The 23,441-nt window shown below is 50.8% G+C and overlaps 3 protein-coding genes across 3 annotated transcripts; all 3 read right to left on the reverse strand.

The window, feature by feature from the left end:
• Window positions 1-5,315: 5,315 nt before the first annotated feature.
• Window positions 5,316-6,158, reverse strand: LOC100906888 (keratin-associated protein 6-2). Its single transcript, XM_003744976.2, has 2 exons — window positions 6,124-6,158; window positions 5,316-5,918 (listed from the first exon to the last, which is right to left on the reverse strand). Exons 1-2 carry the CDS (start codon window positions 6,130-6,132, stop codon window positions 5,418-5,420), a joined length of 510 nt encoding a protein of 169 aa, XP_003745024.1. The 5' UTR covers window positions 6,133-6,158; the 3' UTR covers window positions 5,316-5,417.
• A 4,384-nt stretch (window positions 6,159-10,542) lies between these two features.
• LOC100900697 (ATP-dependent DNA helicase RecQ-like) lies at window positions 10,543-13,986 on the reverse strand. Its single transcript, XM_029111930.1, is given in 6 exon segments — window positions 10,543-10,745; window positions 10,748-11,178; window positions 11,268-12,811; window positions 12,939-13,151; window positions 13,421-13,642; window positions 13,804-13,986. Coding segments are annotated over 6 exon segments (2,796 nt in total).
• A 1,777-nt stretch (window positions 13,987-15,763) lies between these two features.
• On the reverse strand, window positions 15,764-20,231 carry LOC100907034 (aquaporin-3). Its single transcript, XM_003744977.2, has 6 exons — window positions 20,196-20,231; window positions 17,694-17,895; window positions 17,262-17,478; window positions 16,913-17,073; window positions 16,555-16,772; window positions 15,764-16,140 (listed from the first exon to the last, which is right to left on the reverse strand). Exons 2-6 carry the CDS (start codon window positions 17,766-17,768, stop codon window positions 15,981-15,983), a joined length of 831 nt encoding a protein of 276 aa, XP_003745025.1. The 5' UTR covers window positions 17,769-17,895; window positions 20,196-20,231; the 3' UTR covers window positions 15,764-15,980.
• Between the last annotated feature and the right edge of the window lie 3,210 nt (window positions 20,232-23,441).

Consider the following 23,441-nt stretch of genomic DNA (forward strand, 5'->3'; position numbering starts at 1 on the left):
AGCCAGGCAGTCGTGGTCGCTCATAGATAAGAAAACAATTTCCTCGCTTCAGATTTGAATTCGGAATTATTCGCATTCAAACGAGCGCGCGGTGCGGTTCCGGCGCAAGACCGCAAAGTGAAGAATGACACGCCAAGACTTTGAGTATTGTTTTTCCATGGTGAGTTCGCCACGCATTCCGAAGATGCTCCGGTCGTCATGGCCCCGCATCATCGTATTAGTGAGCGCTTACCTTAGTTAGCGGATGATGAGAAGACGAGCAGCGGAAAGCCCGGTCGTCAGACGAGAAATTATCGCTGTTGTTTTCCAGCGAAATATCGCGGTGTGCAAAGCGAACGACGACATTTTTCAAGAGTTCCCAGGCCACGCTTGGGTAACATTTGGAACATTTGCCCCTTCTCCACGGAAATGCTCCTCTGCTCGACATCACCTGCGGCTATAGTGGCGGCAGCAACGACAACAACATTAGCACCACGGAGTACCTCGTGTAGACAAAGGACTTTTTCGGCGGAATGTTGAGCCCGGCGTTCTCCGCTCCGAAGTACGATTCCCATCCCTCCCCTTCGTTTTCCCAAATGGAGGTAAATGAGCTGATCGACCGACCGACCGACCGCTGCGTACAGCTCGATTTTCTTTCCGTTTCGCCATTTTTTGACAGTGTGTCATTTGCTCCTCGGACGCTTTGTTACGGCATAGTCGCGATCGCCGATACCGCGTTGACGAACGGAACGATTCTTTCAGCTCCCAGCCGATGTCCGAGCGGGATTCCGAACCAGTCGGATACTGAGCTGATGCCTCCGTCTTGCTTGACACGACAAAAGGAGCGTAATTATCTCTACCGGACAACACCCATTCGGGGATACGCTTCGGACAGGCTCATCGACGATCAGATAGCGCCTTCTCTGAGGATTTTCATTACTCCGGCGGCTCCTATTGAGGGAGGGACGGACGGACGGACGATTGGGCTTCGCATGATTAGCGCACAGCAGAGCGGGGATCTCGCTGGCCCTCAATATCTCCCTTCCATGTCTTAGCTCTCGGGGTAGTGGTCGAGAGCTTCACCGACGAGAGACGACGCACCCGGTTTGGGAGGAGCAGTGATCGAATTATTTCTATATCATCAATCGGTAAACTCGGCATCCTTCCGCACCGAGAGCCTTCAGAGCGATCGTTTGATATCTAGCAACGACCGGAGCCCCCGGGGAACGAGACGTTTCCTCCAACGATACGGTCGGCAGGGGGGGTATCGAGGAGGAAGGACACACCGCAAAAACAGGGACCAATCCGACAGCGTCTTCGGAATCCAACAATAAGAGCCCCGGCCTTTTCCATCCCGGTATCATCCATAGAATTCTGTAATGGTCCGCGGATTATTGTGCACCACAGCAACTTTCAACCCGCGCAGAAAAGCACCCATCGACAAAAAAAACTTCCTCTGGTGAAGTTCTTTCAGATGTCGGAGCTGAGGAACCTAAGATATGCGTTTTTTCCCTCTTCAAAAATTATTCTTTGTTTTGTCCATGTTCGAAGATATAATGGCATACAAGCGTCACAAAGAACGCGCGGATGCGAGGGGAACCCTTGGTCGAAGCGAGGAAAAATGGAAAAACTTGAGCAGCTAACAATAGTGTTCGTTGTGCTGATCCAGATTACTTCTCCCCATCCGTCAAGGGGCACTAGAAGCAGCGAAGTCCCCGGAGCGGACAAACACGTTCGGTGACTAGATGACAAGTATGTATTCTTCTTTGTTGTCTCTTCGAAGTTTAGGCAATTGAAATGACAAACTCGATTCCAGATATTCGAGCAACAGCGCCTCCTAACCATCGGATTGCCGTCTCTTTCGGCCGACGACGATAAGGGGATACTAAACGGAAGAGTCCCGCGTGCGTTCCGACTCTGATGTCACGGAACTTTTTTCAATCGAGATCCGATTGATATTCGTTGATCCTTAAGCGGCGATCACGCCTCGCTTTGCTTCAGCCACTCGCGATTTGATGTGTTTCTGAAGCAAACGGGCGAAAACCCCAAGCGGAAATCGAGGGAGGCATCAGATTTTGCGTTTACCCGCTCATTGGCGATGAGAGCCACATCGCTGACTCAGAGGCGGCGATTGCAATAGGGAAATGATTCGTTGCAAGTATCGATGAAAATCGGACATCGGATGAAAGGACGGTGAGTCATTGTTTTGTTCAGGCCGGAAAAAGGCCTTGTCGGGCGAACGGCAACTCTCGGTGAACGCTGTGTGAATGAATGAAGAAACGCGCGGTCAAACGACGACCACTTTTACTTCCCGTAGACATCACAGGGATGATCTGGAGAAGTCCGCTGCTCACTGGACGTCTGAAGGGAACAAATGAACAATGCACGGTTGACTGAAGGCGACAAATTCACAGCTGTGCCGCTGCTGCTGCTACGACGACGACACGTAACAATGAGCGGTAGAACGAGAGCAGTAGCAGCGGCGGTCACGATGTTGCGACATAATTGTTGGTTACGCGTCGAGAAAAAATCTTCATCATACAGCTCATGAAAACAAGGTAATACGCCTGTCAACCGGGCTAGCCGAACCACCCCATCTGAAACGCGGCAGATATGAACACAAGAAGATAGCACTGCGATTTGAGCCATGTAAGCGATAACGCGGTCTGGCCGACAAAAACTTGGTTCTTGTCTGTCCCCAAATTGAGAGCAACCGACGCTTTCACTGAAGACCCCGCTTCGTAATCGCTTCTCCAGCATGTCCCCGAACAGTCTCAGCTTACGCACGCGACACACCGGAACAAAGAAGCTCGAAAGCTGCAAGAATCGCTCAATTTTCCTGGATCATCAAGTTCGGCAGAGATGGACAATTATTACGTGATTTAACGAATCACCGGAGACTGAAAAGCAATGAGAATTCACCCCGTGCCTCTGGAATGGATGGAGGGGAATCGGAAACGCTGGATTCAGACGGAAGGGCTAACTTTCGGCAAGGTCGTTCACGCTTCTCACAGGGTCTCGGCGTCTGTTGCTCGGCACGTGTTCCATGCTGAGAATCAGAAGAGCGAGGAAGCCTTACCTGTCACCTTTCGACTGACTGCCGGAATGGAACCGTTTCCTCGTCTTCTTTTCTGCGGCACAGCTTCACTGGGAAGTCAACGCAGTCTCTCAAGGGAATAATCTGAAGTCATTTCTCATGATCGACAAGATCGACTTTCAACTTGAGCTCCTGCTCCAGTAAGCGGGTCAATGAAGCCCTGACTGAGACGAAACACCATCAGTCATGGGGAAAACAGAAAATGCCAGACAAGGGAGAATCTTGTTCGGTATCCATCGAAGCTTGGAATAACGAGATTTTCACTTGATCCGGCTCTAATAGTATAGCCTCGAAAGTCATCTGTTGTGCAGAAGATATGCGAGCATCTGGAGTTCCGGCTCCGGCTCTAAAGTTTTTGATGTCTCACAGAGCCATCTGGTATTTTTGATGCTCGAATCGATGTAGGTGCCGTCGCGTATGCGCGACACTCGACTATGGGGCGAGCGAGCGCGTTTCCGAGGAACCCGATGCATTGTTCCAAGCGTCGATACTTGATGGTTAAGATCGTAATCATCATCTTTTCATCAATCGCATAGACATTTCCTCAATAAGAGTCAACCACTCATGAAGGGAGCCCCAGAAATGAATTAAGGGAAAAGTTGCTACTCTCGGTGCTTGACGATAAACCCGGATCGAGATTCTGGGCTGTAGACGAGAAAGGAAGCAGGCGGCCCAAGACAGCTCCTGCCGTGCTCCCCCCTGTTGTACTGGACGGGAGAGTGAAGGAAGCGATCTTGATTGCTGCTGATTCAATCGAAGAACGGAAATTCCGTGCTAGCGGTCACGGAGCGCGGAAGGATGAGTCGGAAGACGAGTGATCTGGGATACCGGCCCTCGAGTCCTATGATATTTGCCATAATCGCGAATGAAGACTTAGAATCGAAATACATAAACGACGATATAGTCGAGTCCGGAGCCTCAGGCTTCTGTCCTCGATGGAGCCTCATCGTCCCAGGCATATATGTGTCAGGAAATCGACCGATGCGACAATGAGTTGCGTCCGTGGATCACCGGAGCTCTGTAATTCAAGAATCACCCACCGATCAACTCATCATTTCTTGGGGAGGAATGGAGGCCAAAATTAAAGAACGTCGTGAGCTCCACGCTTTCACGATTGGGATTCAGAAACGGAGGTGGGACTCTGGGTCAGGTCTCCGCGGGGTAGAGACCGACAAGACCCCTCTCGGATGAGAGTAAGACCTCCAGGCCTCCCGGGAAACGTCGGCAAACGCTATGGATCCAACATGACCCAGGATGGACTGCATTGATCACCTAATTGAGTGTGCGGGAGCTCGAGACTTGAGACAGATGTCGTCGGGAGAGAATCCGCTCGAATGGGCATTGATTGATTCCATATTTTCATCTTGGATTGAATCTTGGTTTTGAGTTCGGGGCGAATGTTCTAATCATTCGTCCCATCGATCCGAGGGAGGTACCTTTCGGAAACTGACTTGCATCGCGTGCGAGTATTTTTCGATGGCAAATTGTTGATTTCGGTCTGACTGACCGCTCCAGCGCTTCCCAATTTGTTTCACTTCCTTCAAATCAGGGCGGAGGATCAGCGGCGATTCGGGGCATTTTTCTGTCCGCACTTTCTTCCAGTGTTATCCTCAACGTATGTCGGTAACGTATAATTCTAATGTGATGCTCTGACTAATACCGATATTTCGCGTAAATACCAGAACTGCGGACTGTTCGGACGTGAGTCGATCCGAGCGTCCGCCAAGTGTGTCAATATGAGAATATCTTCCCATCCGTGACGAGAGCCCTAACTGATTACCGGAAATCACAGTCGAGTCTGAGCGAGAAATGGAATTCCTGAATTGGAAGCATCTCAGAAAGACGGTGCGTCTCGATCGCCACGATTAAACAACAGAATGGTTCTTCCCCTTTCCGGGACAGATGATTGCGCAGCCGAGAAGACAGCCCAATAGAAGAGTTGAACGGACCTCGGGTGAGAAGCAGAGGTCTCCCTCTTTCTCGCGAGCAGCACTCTCCGAGCGGAATTTTCTGTGGTTTCTCTGGCGATCTTCAACGGTGATACTTCCCGTTGTAACAGTTCTTTGAGCGGAACTCGATCTTTCCTGTGGCTGGATTTTCTGGTCTGGACCTCACGTGTTTTTTCGTGGGTCTTCTGTTTCAAGGTTTTCCCGATCAGCCGATACTTCGTAAGGGCGGGAGCCCGTCGCGGATAACGAGTCACAATAGGAGGAGAATGAATTGAATAAATTGAGGGATTTACACGACCCGCTACTTCGTACGAAGCAGATCGAATTTACAGTATCGTTTATTCTTATCCACGGCTTGCAAGATTCACATGAGTTTACATGAATTGACGGATCTACTTGGCCTTCTTGTGGAGGAGTCCGTATCCGTGCCCGTATGCCAACGGCGCGTAACCGTAACCGTACATAGAAGCTCCGAGTCCGTAGCCAGTAATAAGAGCTGAAGATTTGAGCACGGGAGCCACGGGAACAGCGACCTTAGCGATCGGTGCCACCGCTAGGGACTTGACGACGGGAAGACCATAGCCGTATCCGCCGTAGCCGTATCCGAGTCCGTAGCCATGGCCAAGACCGTATCCGAGCCCGTAGCCTCCGAGTCCGTACCCGAGACCCTTATATCCGACTCCGTATCCGAGTCCGTAGCCACCGTAACCGCCCAATCCGTAGCCGAGGGACTTGTAACCAAGACCGTAGCTGCCGACTCCGTAGCCTAGACCGTATCCGCCCAAGCCGTAACCACTGAGGCCGTACCCTCCCAGGCCGTAACCTCCGTAACCTCCGTATCCGCCGAGGTAGCCGGCCGAGGCGGCAGCGACAAGAGCGCAGAGAGCGATGATCTGAAATGGAGATGAAATGTCCGGATTAATGCGGAAAAACGGTTCACCGAACACGAGTCGACGGGAACTGTTCTTAGTCCTTCGAGCTCCCCAGCTGTCTGGACTCCAAGTCGTACTCGCAGAAGATCGGCGATCTCCCGGTGGACAACCAGAGGACTGTCCTCTGAACGAAATCGGAAAATTCACTAGATGTTGATGCACGTACAGTTTTCATGTTCTCGAGAAGAATCAGATGGTGGAATACTTGCTGCTGAGATGCCAAGAAACGGTTATATAGCAAAACTGTGAACGGCCTTGGGGGTTACCGGTGGTCTCTCTCATGTCTGATGAGCGGACCGACCGACCAACAGACCGACTACTGATAGTTTGTAATTTCCTCTGACTCAAGCGTGAAACGTACTGACTTTGCGATTTTGGCCAGAATTATTTCTTCTGATAAACGAAAGCGACGCTTTCCAGAGCGCTCGCTTTTGGCTCGGAGCCTTTGGTGGTTAGTTTCCTCGGAGTAGGTGCCGACCGATCGTCATCTGAATATACTCGATGACTAAGACGTCGTTTGGAAGCTTTCGCTGTCAAAATAAAACAAAATTATAGTGCACTTCTCCACCGGCGACTTCTGATTGTCGTAGTTCACGCTGCCGGAAGATGGTGAAAATCTAAAATACCTCGCTATCCACGTACTCCACGGGGGCCTGGACCGATTGCCCGCTGCAATCATTTTAGGCGAGAATTCGTGAAGCGTTTCGACAGAATCCCCCGGATCAAAGTACAGTCGTTTCCGGAGTCGACTCTGAGGAATTTTCTAACCCGAAATGAACGGTTTTGTCATGCTCCGACTAACTTCCGTCCAGAAGCTAGCAGAATATTAGAAGGCGAGATATTTGCTTATACTTCTTTTTATACAAGGACTCCGTGACTGCGTTCGAAGCTAGATCATCGGCTTGTTGCTCCGGTACTCAGAATTTAAAACACTTATGGAACAAAACTCGACGATGCAGGGCTGTTGTGGAACCAGCAAGAAAGGCGTGACTGGCTCGGACGGCGGAATCGTCTCAGGGAGATCCTTCCGAGAAGAATCAACTCGACTGCAGATCTGCTTATGGATCAAAAGGAGCTCCCAGTGGAACAGAATCGATTGTCCGAAAGAGTAAAGATCCATCCTCCACTGATCTGCCATGTCTCTCGATACGACCAAACTCTCATAGTCTCTCTCTAAGTCGGAAAACCTCGGGGGAAATAAAAATTGAGAGCATGTTCACCGGCTCCACGAAGAATTTCCGGATTGAGGCTGTGATAAGCCCAACCAGAAGCCTGATTGTCCTCGAGGAACATCAATCAGTTCCGACCACAAGAATGCGGTGGTGCCGATACGGGAACAGGAAGAGAAGCGACATTAGTGAATAAGTTTGGCTCGCATCCATACAGTATGCTGGAGATCGGGCGAGCCGAGAGCAGGGGGCCAAAAAGTTGAACATCTCCCCACCATCTTGTTATAATAGCTGTTTCGGGAGAACAATCGCGGACGGTATCTGAGCGAATCGACGTCGGCAGAGCGAATCCGATGTTTGCCAGCTGACCGCTCCCATGTGCAACAACAATCGAATCGTTGGAAAACGCATGGGCTCGTAGATTGACGTGCCGGACCAGCTCATCCGACGCTCTCACATGCAAGGATGATGACTGAAGGCCGTCAGCAATCAGGAGCTGCGACGAAGGGAGTTGCACCTGAGGGGAAATCGTTTTCCGCACAGTGACTCCCATTGAGGAGATCTCGGAATCCCTCGGGAGCTTCGTACTCCCGGATCTCCTTTCGGAGGGAGGGCATCTGTCGAGCCTATGAACCACCCCGGAGGCGACACACGAATACAGATATTCATGATGCCGTGGTTCTCGGAGACAGAAAATCACTTGGAAAATACGTATACCATCATCATTCATGGCCTGCAGCAGAGGATTCGATGGTGGAACTCGGGGTGAGTGAAGCTACATGTCGACAGCGCCCTCAGACTAGAAACCGCAGCCAGCGACGCTCCGAAGTCTTCCAGTTTCCCACCCGACTCCATCGAAAAATCGTGGAGCATTATTGGTAGTTCCCATTCGGGATTCCGCTGCTCTACGTCCCGGGCAAATTTCTGAATGATCTCGAGCTTGCAATACCTGTACTAGAAGCTCGTTACTGTAAAAACTGGACGACTTTTTTCCTGCTCTGCGTGGTTTCCGGAACCAGTTCCGTCCAGGCTTGCTTTGTTAGAAAAGAAAAAATCCACTTGCTTCTCCGGTGGCTCGGATTGGGATCGTTGCCTTCTAGCTTGTTCGCCGCCTTGTGCTCTTTGCCCGGTCCCCTGATGTGGGAACAAGCGAGGAGAATCGAAGTCCAAATGACGTTCCTCTCAATCTACGAGATGGGAACATAAATTCTCCTTAGGCGCAGCGTCAAAGATTTTGTGCGGTCGATTCTTGTTTCATTATAGGTGGACAGACACTTCGAAACTATGCATGTTCAATGGTCGAGCTATGAATGGAACACGAATTCATGCTTCGAGATCACATCTCACCGGACTGGTTACCCCGGGGATGCTTCATCTACACCGCGGTGTGAATCAATAAATCAGTAATCTAGTCCCGGAGTGCAGTGGAATACAGTGCGACCTCAACTGGAGTCAGCAATCGGTGCCACACGGAGCGACTCGAGTGGAGGAACGACTCAAGTTGAGGTAAGGTTCTCTGAGTAGCTGCAAAATGGGTCTTTCCTGTAGTTCGGCCAAAAAGACACACTTGTGAGGACGTATTGAAGTGATGGAAGATACAACTCATGATCCGATGGAAAGTCTAAACAAATTCAATTTAGAATCGTCACAAGCGAGCGAAAAAACGACACATTTCGCTCTGTACTACAGCTCTTCCCTCGTCGAATCACTCGATCGTCGATCCTAGATCAACACGAAGTGCTCAGATGAATAATATCCCGCTCGAAACGCGGCCAAGTCTGAAAATATAGGTTCCATAGATCAGACAGAAATAGGTGATATTAAAATCTGAGCTGATTGGACCGCTCTTGTAACTAGCCGACTCTCTGTTGATTTTGCTTCACCAGATAGGATCGAGGAGAGCTATTGTTTCCAGTCTCCGCCGGGGAAAACCGGTGGCAGCATTGTGAAAAACAGTACCTGGGATTCTGTTACAAGCAAACCTCGGCAATCAAATCCAGCCCCCTGAAACGATTCTACTCTGGACTCTGGGAGACACCTGTCATCGATCAGGGAGAATCGGAAGAAGGTTCCTCTTCCTTCAGTGACCCGGGGAATCCCAGAAAACGAATTCTTAATTCTCCGACGCAGAGGCAGACGATCGAATTGGTAGTACCTAATCCTGAGGAATGGATCACTGTCCATTCCTGAGCAATCTGGAGCAATTGCGGGGAATACGGCAATCGGGAGCTCCGAATCGCTGGGTCTGACAAACCAAGTGAGTGATTTTATTGTGAGTGATTTTGATGCCTTGCAAATCGAGCCGACGCAGCGGTAACGAGAGGCGTTTTCTGACCGCATTTGAAATTACGAACTCTTAGAACTCCATCAAGATGAAGTAGAAGCGCATTGGACTGCAAACCGAAGGAGATCATCTTCAAACTGTTCGAGCACCATTCGCCTGCAGATCGAAACCAAACTCCGTGATGACCACCATAGAGCGACGCGCAGCTCGTTCAACTGACTGACGTTTCCGCATTTTTGTCGGTATGAAGGATCGACTCATTGTTCTTATCCTAGCCCGGAGCCCTTAGAATGATAGCTCCCAATCGAAACTTTCGGAGTTGTCCGGAGGCCGAGCTAAGTTAATGAAATACAAAACAAACTCGATTATATCACACTCGATTACATGACGCTAAAAATTTTGAAACTCGATTATATCACCTAGTTAGTGTAAAAAAATAGTGATATACTAATCGAGTCGGAGATGTGATATAATCGATTTCCCACGGAAGTCTATGGAAACTCGATTATATCACACTCTCGCTTATATCACCATTTTTGAAGACGAATTAGGTGATATAATCGAGTTTGGACCGTAGGTCGGATCGACCTTAGAATCGTTCGTACCCGAGGGAGCAGGGAGAGGTTTCGCTTCCTCCCCGAGTCTCCGATCCTGAGTCGCATCAAGGAATATCGGCTTCACTTTTTCGACTCAGGACACAGAAGCAGCTCCATCGCAGCATGAGCAGGTACGACAGCTGGATACCCTTTCGGCAATAGGGGACGCTCCGAATGGATACCCTGCTTCGGCCATGTATGACTGCGGGTTAATCAAGACCCAGGCCCGGCCGATGCCCATCGGCACCTGGGAGCTTCGATTCTTGGAAAACCTTTCAATGAGACGGACAATCAGAGTTTCGCCGGTACAGAAAGTCCCTGATTGACCGAGGTCAACAATTCCTAGGGATCTGAATCGGAATAACAGAACTTATTTTTATTCATTCATCCATCCATCGAACTTTCAGAACAATTCGAAAGATCACCCTCAAACAGTTAAATCCGAAGATTCATCGGCTCCGTAGATATATTACAAATAAGTTATTTGGACAGATTGGACAAGCGTAATGTATCACAATATCGGGCGAGGGGAGACTTCAGACTGGGAATCCACCCTCGATGTAGGCCCTATATAGGGAAATTTCCGCCCAATCGATATCTATCGCGAGGCTCTGTTTTATCTTGCTGCACGTGACTTTCGCGCCAAGCTTCTCCAGGATACCTTTGATTTGCACGCATTTTTCGCGGTCGAAACCGAGTCGCTCAAAATCTAGAACAACTCCTCTACTCAAGCAAGAAAAAGATTCCTCAAAATTATGCTTTCCTGCAAACCCAACTGAACCGAGATTTCGCTCAGATCCCGCCGTTCCCGCATGAACAGGATATAGCATTCGATCGCTTCCTCGGGGACCGCGCTGGGAACATCCGCGCGACTGTAAGTTCTTCTGGCGCTCTCGAAATCGGTAACATCGTTCTGTTCGCAGAATTCACGAATTTTCTCGACGAGAAGCATCCCGTAAGCATCTGCTTTGCGCATCGAGACCGCCGGGAGTTCCTTGAGCTCCTCGACACTCCGCGGGCATTTGTCCGCAATTACAGACAACATCTTGTTATCGAAAACACTGGTCGCAGGAAGCTCGTTTTGATTAGCGATCGAGTTCCTTGCCTCGACCAGCTGATCGAACAGAAGTTTTCGCCTCGGATCATTTATAGAGATCGTATCTTCGACTCCACTGCCAGAAGAGATCAGTGGTGTGGACGCGAGGGATTCGCTGGTGACTTTTCCGGTTTTTTCTCTTGAGCTAGGAGAAATGGTTCCGACGGTTGGAGCATAAATATCTTGCCATGGCGTAGCCAATCCTCGGCTTTAGCTGTGACCGAAATTAACCTGTAGGCTGAGCTGCCTAAATAGGCCGAGCTGCGACCACGGAAGCTACCGCTGGCCTCGCCCCTCTTGGTGACTTCTACCAAGAATCCCTCGTCGACTAAAAGGGCACCGAGTGCCTTCCAGTAGTCCTGAGAGTGATGTCTTCCGCAGCCGAAAAGCGCTCTCGACTTCATGTATTCTCTGACTTTCACGCTGGTGCTCCCTTTCAGATACAGAACGATCATGTTCATGCCGAAACCATTATTCAGGTCCTTGACAGCGTTGAGGAAGAGCCGCGAGTCCTCGGTGACGTCCACCCGACCGCTGTCTTCAATCGCTGGTAGATTCGTGAATGCTCTCTTGCTGAGCTCTGAGTCGCAATTGTCGCAGCACTTCGATCGCATCGGGATACGCTCGGCCTCGTCGGGACTGAAGTGGGTGATCATGAATTTCCTTCTGCATCCAGTGGTTTCTAGGTAAGCTCGAGTTCTCTTCAGCATCCGAGTTTTGTGTCGGACCACGTCCATGTCCCTGATTTTGCTCACGAACAGTAAGTAGGTGTCAAAATCGCTCGAGTCCCAGAATGTAGCGCAGAGTGAGGGCTCGCCATCTCGCCCGGCTCTACCTATTTCTTGGTAGTAAGCTTCGAGACTCTGCGGGGCGCCGTAGTGGACGACTTTCCTCACGTCGGGCTTGTCGATTCCCATGCCGAAAGCAATGGTTGCCACGATTATGGGGTTTGTCCCGTTCACGAAAGCGTCTTGGGTTTCTTTTCGGGCGCTGGGTGTCATTCCTGCATGGTAGGCATTTGCCGGGATACCTTTCGAGCGCAACAGCATGCTCACTTCTTCCGTCGTGACCCTCTTTGGGCAGTATATGATTGTCGAAACTCCCGGATCCAGGACGCTGAGGAGGTCTCGGTCGGGGCTGGTCTTCCGCTTCACCGTCAGGTACAGATTCGGCCTGTCGAAAGGCGTAACTGTGATCCACGGCTGGAGCAGTCTCAACGAGGACTCGATATCATTCTGAACATTGGCGCTGGCTGTCGCCGTGAGTGCCATGAACGGTATTTCCAGAAATCTCGTCCTCAGCTCGCCGAGCGACCGGTAGGTCTTTCGGAACTCGTGACCCCACTGCGAGACGCAGTGCGCCTCGTCGACCGCGACCAGACAAATGCCGACGGACTCGTTCAGATTCGTCAGGAAAAGCGAGTTCTCTGCGGCGAATTCCGGAGTGAGGTAAAGCACCCGGTAGGTCCGATTGAAGAGCTCTTCTCGTATCCTTGACGAATCCGTCTGAGCCGAGCCGAGGAATGCAGCGGGAACGCCGAATCCGTCCAGCTTCCGGACCTGGTCTTGCATCAGCGAGATCAGAGGGGAGATCACGATCGCGAGCTGGCCGAGATAGACCGGTGGGAACTGATAGCACAAGGATTTTCCGCTCCCTGTCGCCATGAGGACGATATTGTCCTTCCGGTCGGTCAACACGGATGAGATCACCTGCAAGTTTTCAGACATTAACATACGGTGCACACGCTCCGCGTCTGAGACCTGGAAACTTCTGCGTGATTGGAACCGTCTCGATGGATTTCAGTGGGAACAAGCCCGTCGACGACGTTATTCTTACTTTCCATTGGGACTCTTTGAAAGTTTCGTGACCGAAGAAATTTCTCAAGGTTTCCAGGTGCTTCGCGGATGGGGGGCTCACGTGAAGAATTTCATTTTCTTTACGAGCTTCGTCATCGAAGGCGTATTCCGATCCCGAAGCATGCGGAATTTCGTCGTACCCAAACGCGTGCGGGATTTCGCCGTACCCAAACACGTGCGGGATTTCGTCGTACTGAAAGGAAAAGATCTTCCTGATAATCATTCCAATGGACACCGTGATCAAACTTCGGTGGAGAGCAACGATTCGTAAGAAAGCTGTATCGGAGGGGCCGAATCGTGTGTGCTTGTAGAATCGATTTGTTAAGAAGTTGCCGCCTACTCAAGAATCCTGTCCAAGTCAACATGGACCTATCCATCCACTAGTATATAATACCGTATACTTCTAAGAATCACATCGTTGGGGAATTAACAATATCAGATGCACCGGTGTCCTCTGCTGACCTGATAGTACTCGTCGTATGAATAATTTTCTTCGTCGCAAAAGGACTCCGATGAATCCGATTCCGAAATTGGCTCGCTGTCCATGAGAGCAACAGTACCATCCACTCCATCGGGAGGGCTCTCGGTCTCGAAGAATTCCTCGGCAGTTAGGGAAGACACTCTTCGTTTCTTCGGTGAAGGTTCTTCAGTCTCGCCCTCTCCCTTTTCGGTTTCGTCTGCATCCTGTGAAGTAGCCATTCATTATGTATCTAAAATCTCTAATCCTTAACAACCTTCGACCCGATTTTAGAACTTTCCAAGGAACCTAAGGATAAGATGCGACGCATGACCAAGAACGTCACTACCTAATTAGATTATAATAGAGAAATGTACGCAAAACTCACATCGGAATCGAAGAGTGATCCGACATCGAGGAATTCGCTGAGCTGATGCGCATGTTGCAGAGAGTTTCGAGCCTCGTTCAGTTTCTCAAGTATCTTGTCGGGGATCTTCTTTCCTGAGCTCAGAGAGCGCTTCAAGGAGTTGACGAGGCTTTCGATCTCTTCGATGACTTCTTCTGCCGACATCTGGAATTATTCGTGATATCCACTGTGATAGCTTGCCAACAACTTTCTATCCCTATTACCGCGATGAGCAAATGCAGATGTGCATAGGGTTTTTGTGACTTCGTCGTCCCAATGTCAGAGAGAATCCACCCAGATCATTGTTCAGTACCGGCAGAAGAGAGCTTTTTCACCTTATTGCAGTCGGGCCGTGTATATCGGGAATTCCTTCGCGGCGGGCGATCCAAGACGTCGAGCTCGCGATGAGTTCAGTGTAACGGTCTTCCTACCATAAACGCATTCACTTTTCAAACGGTAAAATCAGCGCGCGCCAAGTGTCATATTCGAATCCGCTCCAGCGGAAAAATCAGACTTACAGGATCCAGCCTACGGTACCGCATTGACAGCCTCCGGCGACCGAACTACTCGCAGCGGTACGAAATCTCGCAATCGGGTTCATTCCGAAGTAGAGTTGCCTGTCGAAGTGCCGAATGACGGCGGAACATCCCGAGCTCACTCAGCCGATTCGAGCCGCCGTCTCGTCATCTGCTCCGTCAACACGTGCTGTTTGTGTTGACGGCTCAAGGCGGACGAAATCGAATGACGTCATGGCGAGAGGCACGCTCACACCGCTATGTGTCTAGAAGCGGGGGTTCTGCACTGACGGGGATCGCTCCGATCCATGCTAGGGGTATATGTCAGGGGGAACATATACCCGCATGGATATATATGGTGATAGGGGAACGATGTTTCAAAACGGCGTCCGGTGTATGGACCAGAGCAATTGGAGGCGGAAAATTGCGGCCATCATACAGGAGACGAAAATAATTGGAGCCGGGGAATTGGCTTTTGGGGAATTTCAGAACAGGCGACGCGATTACTCGTGAGTCGTGAGCAGAGGGGGACGTCGCGGACTAGATTCTGCGTTTCGAGCAGGCCGTATTTAGACGGGCGCAATTCTGTCCACGTTCGACTCATGCAGTCTAAGTTGGAACGAGTCTTCGGAAGGTTGCAAGAGCCGCCGTGAAAGAGACGACCCTAGAAATCGAGCTTCCTCTCCGAAGCGCAGGCGGGGAGCCATCTACCTCGAAAGGAGCGCGACTCCTCTCATCATCGATTCGGAGCCTTCTGAATGGTCGCCGCTGAATCCCGAAGACCCCCCCTCCTCCATCACACCCACTAAGCTGTTTGTATATCCCGCAGAAGCTCTTCTGATCCTCCCGGTTCCCCCCGAAGCGCAGGGAAGGGCGAGGAACCTCTCCTCGAACTATTTTTCGCGCGCTCGCTCGATCCTTGAAGTCCACGCCGGAGAGGATGAACGAGGAAGCTTTTGGTGAATAACTTCCGAGGTAGAGGAAATCCCTCCGAGATCCATAATTGAGCAAGCGTGAGAACAATCATGAACTTGGCCCTGATGACACTATTTCGAAGTTTTCTGCCGTGCACGAAACTGTGATTAGAAGAGAGGGGTGATGTGATGGTCGCCGGTCGGATGCTCGTGATATCAGCTTTGACGTTCCGGTAGTCCGAGAGAGCCCGTGATTCTGGGAGGACTCCACCTGACACGCTTTCCGCTCCTGGCAAACGCGGAGAGACGCAGAAGCTTATTCGTAGATGGCCTTCATTTTCGAATATCGAAGCAGAGACGAGACTGTGCCTCGTCGACTCAAGTTCGAAAGACCGGTTTCCATTTCCCGACTTCCAGCGGACTCTAATTTTAGAAACCTCGTCGCTGTGAATCTCTCCACGGGAAAGATGAGAAGAAAAACGAATTATCTTTCTTAATCTAAAACAATCCAGTCTCTTTCTCGCAACTCAGTGCTCGTCAATGGCAATGTATGAAGCTATGTATGTACATATGTCATCACATGGAATCTCTGGAGAGTCTCTGGGGACTCAGTCGTAGCCCTTGCCAATGGGCCAGTGATTTAAAGAAAGCTTACGGTAAACATTAAGAGCGCGCGTCCAAGAATGACCCGCTGCTATGTGAATGATAAAAGGAGTGGAATTGGTCGGAATCAGCTGGACAAGTTCTTCATGAGAATCGGATCCTGTTGCATGCGCTCTTCTTGGCCGGGTTTCTGCAGGCCTATCGTCACATGGTAGAGGTGGGTTCCCAGGAGACCTCCGAAGTGTGGAACTATCACAGCGACAACCCAGAACAGCCCGTGATGGAATCTGGGGGGAATAGATACTCCTCTTGAGGACAATACTCGGAAGCGCCGGCTTCCGCGTTCTGAGAAGAATACCATCATATTCGCTCTCGATCGGCTGCATTTCATCGAATCTCCCGGCCTTGGGAGGGGCCGACAGGCGGGATACTACAGAAGATAGGATAAGCCATGCGACGGTGGTCGTCGACACAAATATTAAGATCTCGCCAGATACGATTGCCTTGACCAGAAAGGCTTGAGGCAGTTGATATCTCGAGGCACGTGACCGGAGCGACGCAGATCTCTAAGCATGCGCGTCTGCAAGAACCTTCCTAGGCTTCCGACTCCCAATCCGAATTCATCGAAGACGGCGTTCGGAAGGATCTGGGCGAGATCACTTGGAAGCGGAAGATTCGACATGCGGAAGACTTCAACTTACTCGAAACCCTGTGTGCCGTAGCCCACTAACAGCGTGAAAAACCTCGGACCGAGATCTCTGGCGGGGTTCATCATCACAGAGCAGTTGTGGCTGAACGTTGAAACGATGCCGAAAACTGAGAACGCTACGAACGGAGCGAACAGGTGAAGAGGGACTCCGGTGTTGAACTTGTCCGTGATAGCGCAGATCGCGAACATCAGGAGAGCGCTGCACAGAACCTACACAGGAGCAAGAATAAATTGAGGTGGCGGTGAACCGGCGTCCTATCGAAAACTCTATCGATGAAGTGAGCCAGCCCGAGGGAATGGAATGCATGCGGTCCCGATTCATCGGTACGGTCTTCGGTGGGCCTGCTTACCGTGTCCATTATGCAAGTTGAAATGGAAATTCCTTCGGCTGGAACGGCAGCGAATCCACCCCCCGTGCCATTGACACCGACGAAGGCTCGGACACCTCCGTCATACTCGTTTATAGCTTCCAGGAAATTCAAATAAGTCACTGCCGCTGCTACGAAAGCACCTACGGAAGAGGGCTCTCCGCTTAAACGTTGGAATTTTCCACATGGAGCGATGCCGCTTTCGATATTGTTGATCGCTACTGAATCCTCACAGCGAGCTACAAGCATCCAATGAACGGGGACGGCTTGTGTTCAACGCGAACGAGATTCCACTCAATTTTGTGAATCAGATCAAAGTCTCAAGGCTTACCTAGATACTGCGCGATCACGAAGTATGGCACTTTTTTCCAGGGGAACGTTCCCCGAGCGGCGAACGATGTTGAAACAACGGGGTTAAGATGTGCAGCTGAGTTCGACATGGCCGAAACCATACCCAGGAAGACTCCAAACGCGCTGCATGCGTTCGACAAGAAAGGGTCATTCACTCCTGATAGGAGCAAGTTTAACGGAGCCGCCACATTGATGAGCTGCGGACGACGAATTCGCCAGGATAAGCTATGCATTCTTCAGCTGTCATAAGGTCATAATTATAACTTGATCCTAAGTCTCCTATTCGAGAAGATCTCCAGGACTCCATTCCGGAGGACAGCCGAATGAGCTATTCAGGTGTAGAGACAACCCCTCGATGCAGAAGGGAAACCTTTAGGCTCGACGATAGCATAGCGTCAAATTATTCACTCACGCATAGGAGAAACGTTCCTGTGAATTCCGAGAGAACTTCCCTCGCAAGTTCTGTCTTCACCTGGAGCTTCGACATCTTGCTGTCTCGAGTCTCCGACCGTTCAAGTCGATCTCGACGGCGGGATCTGCGGGTCTAGTCCGCAAGTCTTCTCAGGAAGGGTCCTGATGCGCCGGTCATTCGCCGAATAGGGGAGCGTGCGATTCTGGAGGGAGCACATAACATATTTTGAGAATGGGAAATATTTGGAAGGTAAAGAAACTCGCAGATGATTCGATATGTCCAAAGACGCGAATTAGTACTCGAAGATTATCGCAGCCTAATCCCTCTCGGATCGAGTCCGTGGAATTGCTCACGGGGGATGACAAGATGCGCCCGAAATTGTCGGCCGGGCGCCGGACCGTCACACTGTACTGTAATCCAGCGTTATCGAGATAAGGACGGAAGCCCTTGAGCTTCTCTATCGCCCTTCACATCGTGCGGACAGATTTAGCATCTCTCGTGTACTCCGCTTGAGCTGATTGGTCGCCCACCCTAGCTGAGAGCGACTTCTGTGGTCCATGCCGAATTTGGCTCAGCACATCAGCGAGAGAATAGAGGTGTCACTTATGAAGCATCGGCAACTAACTCGAGAAAGCGGACTTTCGGGGAGGAGGCAAGTGGCGTCGGCTGTATGGCTGGAAATTGACTCAATGACGCTGAATCATGACTTGATTTCGAGTATCCGATCGATGGGGGATTCATCGGGAAAGATTTATTCATACCCAAAGACTTGCCGACCGCAGAAACAATCATCCGTCTTGTGGACTGACAACCCGCTCGTCCCTGCTTCCTCTCATCAAGAATGACGTCCTCGAGTTCCTTCCTCGCCGAGCTTCTAGCAGCCAGCCTCCTGATTCCCCGATAAGAACGCTCCCGTTTGTGGGAGATCCGCTCCCACCCGTGTAGAGAGCGTGCTGGTTCCCGAATCGTCATATACTTAAGTATTCAGCTCTTGCTCAGCGCAATTCTCGATTTAGTTCCTAGGGCAGGCATATCATGGAGCTCTCCCGTAGTCGCCGTAGTCGTCGTAGATTGTCTCGAAGTGGTTTGATTGGAAGCCGTACGCAGCGTCCATGCATGATGCCGGAGCCAGCGCTCGAGATATTTCCCTTTTTCGCGAATCGCGTCTCCCCGGATGTATGCTCCCTCAATTTAGGCGCGCGTATGGGGATTCTCGCGCTCAGCGAGGCCCATGCGATTCTGTAGGTAGCTGCGGAAAACTTTTCGATACAGTCGGGATTACGACATACGGCAGATAGAATAGGTACATACGATGAAATCGATCCGAATTCTATAGGACTAAAGGCGATCAGAGACGACCGAGCGCGGCCAAAAGCCGCGATCACCGGACACGAACACAGAGAACGATATCCGAACTACAGAATTAACTCCGTGCCTTTCGAACCTTAATCGAAGTTCAGCGTAGCTTAGTACCAAATGAGTGAAGAGAAGGGTTTTTCGAGAATCACTAGGCGGAGGGGTAGCAGATGAAAAAACAAAACATCAACTCGGACACGGGGGGAACACTCCGCAACCGCCGAATCGCATGTGCGCCGGAACTTGTGAGGAGAAAGAGCCGAAAAACGGCTCAATAACGAAGCGCTCGCGCTTTTATTCTATAGAGGGGACAGACGATCAGAGTCGATCGAGCGCCCACCGGCCCTCCCAGCATTGTATCTCGACGCTTGACCGGCCTAGAGTACGCGGCAATCTCGCCACGCTCATGAAGACGTATCCATTCGAGCCCCGATTGCGTTCAATCGCCCTGTCATCGAATGTTGGCAACCAGTGGAAATTTGCCAAGGACGCGAAATACCTATCTGCTCATCTACGGTAGTGTTGAACTTTCGCCCTCAGCTGATTCATACTCCAGGTCCTCTTTCACAGCGTATCTAGATGGGATGTTCTCTCTGGGAGTCGCTGATAAGCTCGGTCTCTGCTGACTCCTAAACCAATATTTACCAGTTGTAAAAATCTGTGTTTGTAGATTACAATAATTCGACACCAGAACACCAGCATTATCGAGCTGGGCGGAATAACCCCTTGAGACCTCACAGCGCAACTGAAGAGACACAGTAGCGCTTGCGACCTTCGAAGGAACGAGATAACCGCTGTTTCGGTGAGATTTCTCAGGGTCGCGTCACGGTCCTAGTCCAGAGAGGATCGGTCCCCTCACTCACTCACGGTTGCAGTGTCACACATATCTAGACCGAAGTCCACACTCACTCCGAAGGATTGACTGTTCCGTAGCTTCTCGGCAGAGATCCATCGGAATCGGACGCCCTCCACATTTCATCAACGGAGAGCATGCAGCCTTCCACGTGAAACATTCGCTTAGCTATCCCGAAGCCGTCAGGGGAAACTCGATTCCTCACGCCGTTCCGGATGGCACGCTCGAGCCCCAAAAGAGCTGATCGAGAGCCGCTCCGCTGATCAACAAGGGGCCACAGGTTTGAATCTTACCTGCGAGAGCATTGACGTTGAACGAATTCCGCGTTCGAAATGATCTTCCGCACACTCAAACCCTACACACACAGAGCAAAATATTCCCTCCTCACTAAAGTGTCCTCACCCTCGAGCTGCCTTCTCCCTCAACCTTGACCCTAGTAGTGCTTGACATGCGAAGAACGGGAATGTTTTCAATAAGGACGTTGAGTCGAGAACCAGCGCCGCTTGGATGGACGACTTCTCTCCCAGACCGACCGTTCCTTCGTACTACCTGAGGCTCAAATTTGTCGTTCCCTAGTCGAGCTGACTTAGCCCGATATGTGGCGGCCATCCACCTGTTTCTTGAGAAAGCGCACTGTCGAGCCCACGGAGTTTTCCTTTGCCGAACTTGCTACAGTACCAACCGCTGTTTCCTATCTTGGTCGCTCAATCTGCTCCGGGAGACCTGCCGATAATAAGGCAAAGTAACGATTTGTCGATTGATCGTGTTCCGTAGAATCGGCGCAGCTGATGCCTGGGCTCGGGACAGAGTTGCGGAGGATCGATGTGAGCTGCTGGGAGCTCATGAGCTCCGAGGCTCCTTTGAGCATTAGAACTGAGAACAAAATCCGTGAAATGACTCGACCAGATTGACAGAGTTCGAAAAACAGTATCGATTCGCGACTCGCGACAGACGGCGAGTTGGCAGGGCTCGTCGATAGGTTCCATAAGGCTTTTGCGGTCGGAAACTGCAGGAGTTGGAGGGAGACACAGCATTTCCGGATTAGGTAGTCATCCAGGTGCTTTTCGCAAATGGGGCTTCCAAGTTGCACCGTGAACTGCGCCAGAGCGGGGAAAATATTTCCAGCTGTTCAAAGGGAGGAACGACTGAAGAGACGAAAATTCCATTCCGGCTCTTCCGAATCGGAGAACCACCTCGTTTTCGCCCCATCAAGCATCGCGTGATGCAGACGAAGAGAGAGTAGCGCTCTTACTCCCAATTATTCATCTGTGGATTCACGGTATTCTCTGATTCCACGGGATGCGAGAGGAGAGGCGGCAGAATTCCGCTTCGATGAATCTTCGGACGAATTTGTTTAGATGTATCCCAACGGGCCCGACGTCTGCTCACATCGAATCGATCCTGAGCTTTTCTCAGCTTGAGCCGGAAGACATTTCAGAAGAGTCAGCGATGACTGCTATTTATTCAAAGAGGCAGCTCACGCAGTGACGATCGACAGCGTCATAGGATGGCGAGGCGTCACCTTCAGACAATTAATACCTGAAACACCCAAGATCTCATCTGGATTCCGGAGCTTCCATCGGAGAACGAATATTGAGGCAGAAATAATTTCATGAGAGGCTTTCCATCTTTGTGGGCCGCTATCCCCGAGATTACGCTCGAGTGACCCGTGGGCGGTACGGACGCGAATGGAATTGGTTTCGAGGTGTGAGAGCACGAAATCGACGCCTCTCCGAGTCGTACCGTGGTGCGTGAAACTCATAATTCCAGATTTCGGAGGACTTCTCTATGTTTGCATATAATGCGTTTGCCGGTCCTTTAGGCTCATGTTAGACGCTAATTCACTGTCTCCAGATGGTCGCAGTCTCCGAATCATCGCGGCGCGGGTAGACGTACGGGGGCCTCATCACAGCGCTGTACGTTCCCGGTGAGCGGATCGATGACTATATCGACGAGTCAGGGGCTCTAGCATGCAATTCAGCCTTTGTGTTCGATTCGAAAACTTTTCTTTCTAATAAGCAGGTTCGACTGCAGTGGGGCAGAGCCCAATCGCGCCTCAGCACATAGAGAGAGGGCATCCAAGTCGACGGTTCTCTCAAAATGGCTTGCAAGCGAGAATGGGTCCAAATAATGAGTTTCCTTCAGTCTGGTTCGAGATTTTACGGTCCCTCGCGATGGAATGAAAAATCGGAACCTTCTCTCCGCACTGGTAAATTTCGTCTGAAATTCGGTTCAGATCACAATGTGGTCGATGATATTATACTTCTGGTGGATATTTTTGGATTTCTGGCTACTCTTCCCGACCGAGACTAGGTGCAACCAGTGAGAATCCACACGGGCGTCATCTCAGAGGTCTGATGCGCTCCTGAGTCTAATTTAGGCCGCTCCGGTGAATCATTCTCATTTGTTGCGAGCATAAGGGTAGATAGGGACAAGATATAGCATAGAAATATGACAATCAGAAATCTCCATCGCACACTATGCTCTACAACATTATCGTCACGTGCGACGAAACGAATTCGAGATCGGGTAATAGTGGACTGCAGAACGGAAGGGTTTTCGAGAACAAAGTTCGTTTGAGAGGCGTGCGCTTCTCCGCTTACAGCCACTCCGGACTCCTGACACTTTGCTTCAGAGACCACTAATCTGTGTTGATCGGCTCCGGGAGTTAGCGATAGGGAATTGCAGGCCATTGATGCAGCTGTACCATTGATGAGACGTCGGGAGCCTCAGTCGGCGGAAGTCCCCTCAGCAGCCGAATCAATTACGATCGATACATGATTCGAGGGCGTCCAATATCTAATCGACTGCTTGAGATAGGAGAAAGTTAGCGCAAGGTCGTCGACGTCTACGAAAGTGATAACTTCTTCACCCAGGACCTCAAACGGGATGGCCGGCTCCGACTGGCTTTCTGCCTCCGCATAACGATTGTGCGGAAACCACAGAGGGTAATAGCACATGGAGGATTGAGCCAGTTGAGGTGGTGACGTCGGTAGGTCGAGGAACACTCCTTACGCTCGCTCTGGCCGTTGCGGCGACAGGAAACAAAATCCCACCATCCTCAGTCTCCCCGCGAGTACTCATTTCCGGGACCACTTCCCCTAACAGCTCCTGTGGGAGCATTGGATGCGTTGATCCCTCGGGCTGGATGCGGGAGAAAAATTTCGCGCGATTCGCGAGACGCTCCGCAGAACATGCGTGAGCTAGCATCGCAAATCCGTGGAAGGAAGCCATATGAGCATCGATCTAATGAGGACGATTTGAGGACCTGACCAACTGCTCCCTCACTCAGTGATTTCGATAGCCAATGCTCAGGCAATATCCTATAATGCATTGTGTGAGTTGATCTCCGTGTCGACAGGGGGCTAGTATCCACAACGGAAAGCTTCTTCGTCGTGCTACTCACATAGCATACGTAGCGGCCGCTTCCCGTGGCAGCGGTTGATGGGAGCATGCTTCCGCCGGCAGAGCCGCCGCCTTCGATCGATGCATTATATTGTATAGATTTCCTAAGAACGATCGACTCCGTCGCGAAGATG

The sequence above is a fragment of the Galendromus occidentalis genome, unplaced genomic scaffold (genome assembly GCF_000255335.2).
Source record: "Galendromus occidentalis unplaced genomic scaffold, Mocc_1.1 scf7180000077476, whole genome shotgun sequence".
In the NCBI taxonomy this organism is placed as follows: domain Eukaryota; kingdom Metazoa; phylum Arthropoda; class Arachnida; order Mesostigmata; family Phytoseiidae; genus Galendromus; species Galendromus occidentalis.

What these genes read in the sequence shown, in the direction of transcription:
- LOC100907034 (XM_003744977.2), bottom strand. Translation starts at nt 17,768, where the DNA reads ATGTCGAAGCTCCAGGTGAAGACAGAACTTGCGAGGGAAGTTCTCTCG. An exon ending in CAACTTGCATAATGGACACG is followed by an intron (nt 16,773 to 16,912) that starts GTAAGCAGGCCC and finishes GCTCCTGTGTAG; the next exon opens with GTTCTGTGCAGCGCTCTCCT. An exon ending in TACGGCACACAGGGTTTCGA is followed by an intron (nt 16,141 to 16,554) that starts GTAAGTTGAAGT and finishes TATTCCCCCCAG; the next exon opens with ATTCCATCACGGGCTGTTCT.